Source organism: Capsicum annuum, chromosome 9, assembly GCF_002878395.1.
Source record: "Capsicum annuum cultivar UCD-10X-F1 chromosome 9, UCD10Xv1.1, whole genome shotgun sequence".
In the NCBI taxonomy this organism is placed as follows: Eukaryota; Viridiplantae; Streptophyta; class Magnoliopsida; order Solanales; family Solanaceae; genus Capsicum; species Capsicum annuum.
In genome coordinates, this window is record NC_061119.1 from 148,980,872 (window position 1) to 148,985,330 (window position 4,459).

The 4,459-nt window shown below is 39.8% G+C and overlaps 1 protein-coding gene across 1 annotated transcript; it reads right to left on the minus strand.

The window, feature by feature from the left end:
• Positions 1–432: 432 nt before the first annotated feature.
• LOC107842405 (receptor-like protein kinase FERONIA) lies at positions 433–4,010 on the minus strand. The gene is made up of 2 exons (XM_016686238.2): positions 3,770–4,010; positions 433–3,394 (listed from the first exon to the last, which is right to left on the minus strand). The coding sequence occupies exon 2, from the start codon at positions 3,345–3,347 to the stop codon at positions 681–683; it is 2,667 nt and encodes an 888-aa protein (XP_016541724.1). The 5' UTR covers positions 3,348–3,394; positions 3,770–4,010; the 3' UTR covers positions 433–680.
• Positions 4,011–4,459: the final 449 nt, after the last annotated feature.

The following is a 4,459-nucleotide window of genomic DNA, read 5'->3' on the forward strand; positions in this document are numbered from 1 at the left end:
AAGCCATTAATCAACTATGTAACTTTTTTCTGATAATTGAAATGTATGGGTCAACTTACGACCGCCTCAACAATTTCATTTTTGTAAAAAAAAAAAAATTTATGTCCAAGCCACTTTGCAGGAACCTCAAACTATTCCAACAGACATAACTAGGAATGGAGTAATATTGGCAGCAAACACAACGGAGAAAACAATTCTAGTGGGATATAGCGCCAACTAGTAGGAATTTTCTTCCAGCAAACTGTCATTGAACAATACTACTATACCTCGTCAACTTGGACTTCATATAGAAACAGCCTTTGTACCTCTTCTTTTCTGGTTTTTAGTGATCTCTCTTCATTTTCTTCCCAGGCAGAAACACAATATACAAAACGATCACTAGCTACTAACTAGCATCACTTCGGCATGAAGCATGAGATCAGACTGTCATAGTGAGCAACCTCTTCGTCAGTTAATAGTACAACGGGAAATTATTTCACACTTTTAGTATTGGTAGATACAACTTACCTGGAGTTTAAACAAAACATATGAATCACAAAATAAATAGTGAGTAAAAGAATAAGGCAGTACACAAGGGAAAAAAGAAGAAGGAAAAAGTGACTTCTGCTGTTAAAGAGGCTGATAGCACATTGCCATAATGAGCTGGTGGCAATGTGTATTTGCTTTCATGATCTGAGATTTTAACGTCCTTTTGGATTCATGATTTGAGAGAAAACAGCACTAGGTGTTAGCCCGTCTGAGTCCTCACTGGCAAGGCTGCAGCCGCCAATGCTCATAGATACCCCACTGCTTTGTGAGTCAGTCATGCTCGCATCATAACCTGGGGATGCATTTAAATCCTTCTTTCCTTTGCATGTGACATCAAAGCCTTCTTCAACGTCCACTTTTCCAAAACCCTTGCCACACTCCTCTGCACTCTCCTGAAGTTGCAGAGCAAATTCAAGGTTCCACAGCACATCTCCCATCGAGGGCCTGTCTACACCAACATCAGAGACACACTTCACTGCTGTCTCGGTAAATTTCTTCAAGCATTCTGGTGCAAGCTTCCCTTTCAGATATGGGTCGATTATCTGGTCAAAAGTTCCCTTCTTGTAGCAATGGAAAGCCCACTCTGCCAAGCTCACTTGCTCCTTTGGAAGAGTTGGGTTCAGCACTGGCCGAGCACACAAAATCTCAAACAGCACTACACCAAATGAATAGACATCAGATTTGTCTGTGAGTTGCTGCCTCCTGAAGTATTCTGGATCCAGATATCCAAAACTGCCCTTCACCACAGTACTGACATGGGTGTGATCCAATGTAGGGCCTGTTTTAGACAACCCAAAATCCGAAACCTTTGCCACCCACTTCTCATCTAACAGGATATTAGTGGTCTTTACATCACGGTGAATAATGGTATGCTTCGCACCAGTATGAAGATAGTGCAACCCACGAGCAGCACCAATGCAAATCTCAAGCCTCTGCTTCCAAGGTAAAGGAGGTTTCTGGGTTTTATATAGATGCTCACGAAGGGTACCATGAGCCATGTAGTCATATACAAGGATCATTTCACAGTTCTCTTCACAATAACCAATCAAAGAAACAAGATGGCGATGGCGAAGTTTTGAGAGCATTTCAATTTCAGTTTGGAATTCATGAACACCTTGCTCAGAGAGAGGATTACCACGTTTGATAGCTACTTTTGTGCCACCATCAATATCTCCCTGGTATACTTTGCCAAAACCACCCACCCCAAGAAGCAGTGCTTCATCAAAGTCATTGGTGGCTGCCTTGATCTCAGCAAATGAAAAGTGACGACAAAGGTTTGATGGGAGGGACGAAGCATAACTGCCTGTAGTGTTTGTCTTAGTGGAACCAGAAGTATGTGAATTTCCATACAAAGAAAGTGGGAGCCAGCCTGACGGTCCATCACTTGGACTTTGAACCTTCCCACGTTTCCGGCGGCGCGCGACAAGGCATACAACTAAACTAATAAGAATTGCGGCAGCAATTCCGCCTCCAATGCCTCCGCCAATAGCTGATGTGTTATTTTTTGATTGACCTTTCTTGGATGGCAGAGGGTCAATATGATCTGGTTCTGCAACTGGAACAGGATTAGGTCCAGCAAGGTTTCCATTGGTGTCACTCACTTTAAAAATTTCTATGCCATTCAAAATTGCATCATACCAATTTGATTTTGAAGCAACGTTTGGATGGAGCGCAAGCCAAAGATCCTGCTGTGAAGCCCCAGAAGGAACAGAGACCACATAATCCTTGTAGAAAGGAACTCCGTTTCTTCCAGCCCAAGCAATGACATCTGCTGCAGGTTCCGCAGTCTGATTATTCATGTAGATGACAAACACCCTCTGGTTGACTTTTGTGATATTTGTAGTGATTTCACAGAAATGGAGCCTAACAAGATAAGAGAATCCCGGATCAACAGAGAATACCCAACTCAAATTGTATTGCAGGTTAACTTGAGCAGTTGGACCCATTGACCTAGCTGTCTTATACACATCAAGTGGGGCAACGTAGGATGGCATTCCTTCAGGGTAGCTTACTGTGACATTCTCATCATCGGCAGTATCTGTAACTCCACTGGCTGCTCCAAAAATACGTTGGGAGTCATCACCCCATGACCTAAACATACCAGTATCACCTGATGGTGAGATTACATTGCCTCCCACATTAAGGCGATAAACATTTTCCAAGGCAGTAGAATTGTCAATAATTAAAGGGGATTTTTGACCCACAATTAAGGTAGATCCATCTCCTGTATTATAGATATCAGGATGTGAAATCATTTCGATCCCATTGACAAAGGCAAAGGAGTTTGAAATAATTGGAGAAGGTGTGAAAGTTATGTTCAAAGTTTCAGATGGCACATAGATCGAGAACTCCTTGGTCAAGTAATCATAGGTGAGAGCTTCAGCAGTTTGTGCTGCACTGAAGTTTCTAAGTAAAGTATATGATCCAGAGGTGACACTGAAGATGGCATTAATAGCATTAAGCTTGTTGTAAGACGAGGGATAAAAATACAAACGGACAAACTTACGACCAGGTGCTACAGGGAAACTATAGGTGAACTCAGACTGGAAAACACGGGCAGACATAAAAGGAACTTGAGGGACAGAGGGCTTTTGATCAGCAGCATCAGAGATTGATGACTTAGTACTCAACATAAATTTTGAGCCAATATCTGTGCCCCATTTCCGACCATCAGCGTCTGGAAGATTGTTAGGACCTCCACAGTTGACCAGAATGTTATCACCGGGCACATAATTGGCAGCCAAAGTCACATTAACCACAACAGCCAACAACAAAAAAGTGGAAACCAAGAGAAAACAGAATTTACTGTCGTCTGTCATTGATGCTACTGCTGCACAAGCCTATAGCAGTCCCCAGGCAGCAATTACTGGAATAAAAAACAAACAGAATTGCAAAAAGAAAGATCAGTTTCCATCTGTTGACCTCCACTTAATTTTAACCACACAAAGATAAGAAAATCACATGAAAGCCGGAACCTCTTTTTTTTTTTTGTAAATTAAATCTAGAGGACCAAATAACAATAAGTCCAAAATAAAAATCAGGATGAAGTATAAGCAATAGCATAAAGTACAGAGATAAAAGTTCGAGAGCTACATGAAAGCACCCAGTCCAAAATAAAGAAACCCCAGTATCAAGATCCAGTATACGAAAAAGCTTAAAAGAAGCACGAACACGGAAATAGAACAAAATCATGGGACCTATGCGAAAGCATAAGCAAGTAGAGGAAGACAAAATAAATTACCTAAACGATGAAGTAAGAAACAGAGATCCAAAAGAAGCAAACTCAGGCCATTCTTGAGTTGACAACCACCAGAAGAAGTAAATTGAATGCAGGAGCAGTCAGCCGAAGAAGAAGCAGCAGATCAAGCTCAGATCAAAGAAGAGAGAGAATAGTGTTTAAGAGAGAGAATAGTGTTTGAGTTTTGGGATGCTAAGTTAGAGATAGAGAGAGAAATGGAGTTGTGAAATTGAAGCAAAGTTCCTAGTAGTTTTAAGTTCTTCTCCGTGTTTAAAACAAGAGTTTTTTTTTTTAGTCCGTTTAAAAAATAATAATTTTTTTATAATAATTTAGTTTTAATTTTTCATATAATATATTTAGAATTATAAAATTAAAAAGTATTTTGATACATTTGATACAATTTTAATTAAAGTATATAATATTAAAAAATCTTTTTTATTTTCATAAATTTAATGTCTAATCAAAATAGATTATTCATTTTTAAATGAAAGAGCATATTTATTTTAGTAATCCAAATTATGAAAATAGAAATGACCGTCCCAACTGCTGCATGTATAATGACGGGACTGCCCTCTAAAGAGCATTGAAATACTACTTTGCCATTTCTGATTGGATGACAGACTAGCAGTGAGGAGTTTTTAGGGATATAAACGCGTTTGGAATGGGGAAGAAATGGCCAATAGGGAACTTCTT

Bases quoted from the DNA above. Each gene is read 5' to 3' on its own strand.
- LOC107842405 (XM_016686238.2), bottom strand. From the start codon at position 3,347: ATGACAGACGACAGTAAATTCTGTTTTCTCTTGGTTTCCACTTTTTTG.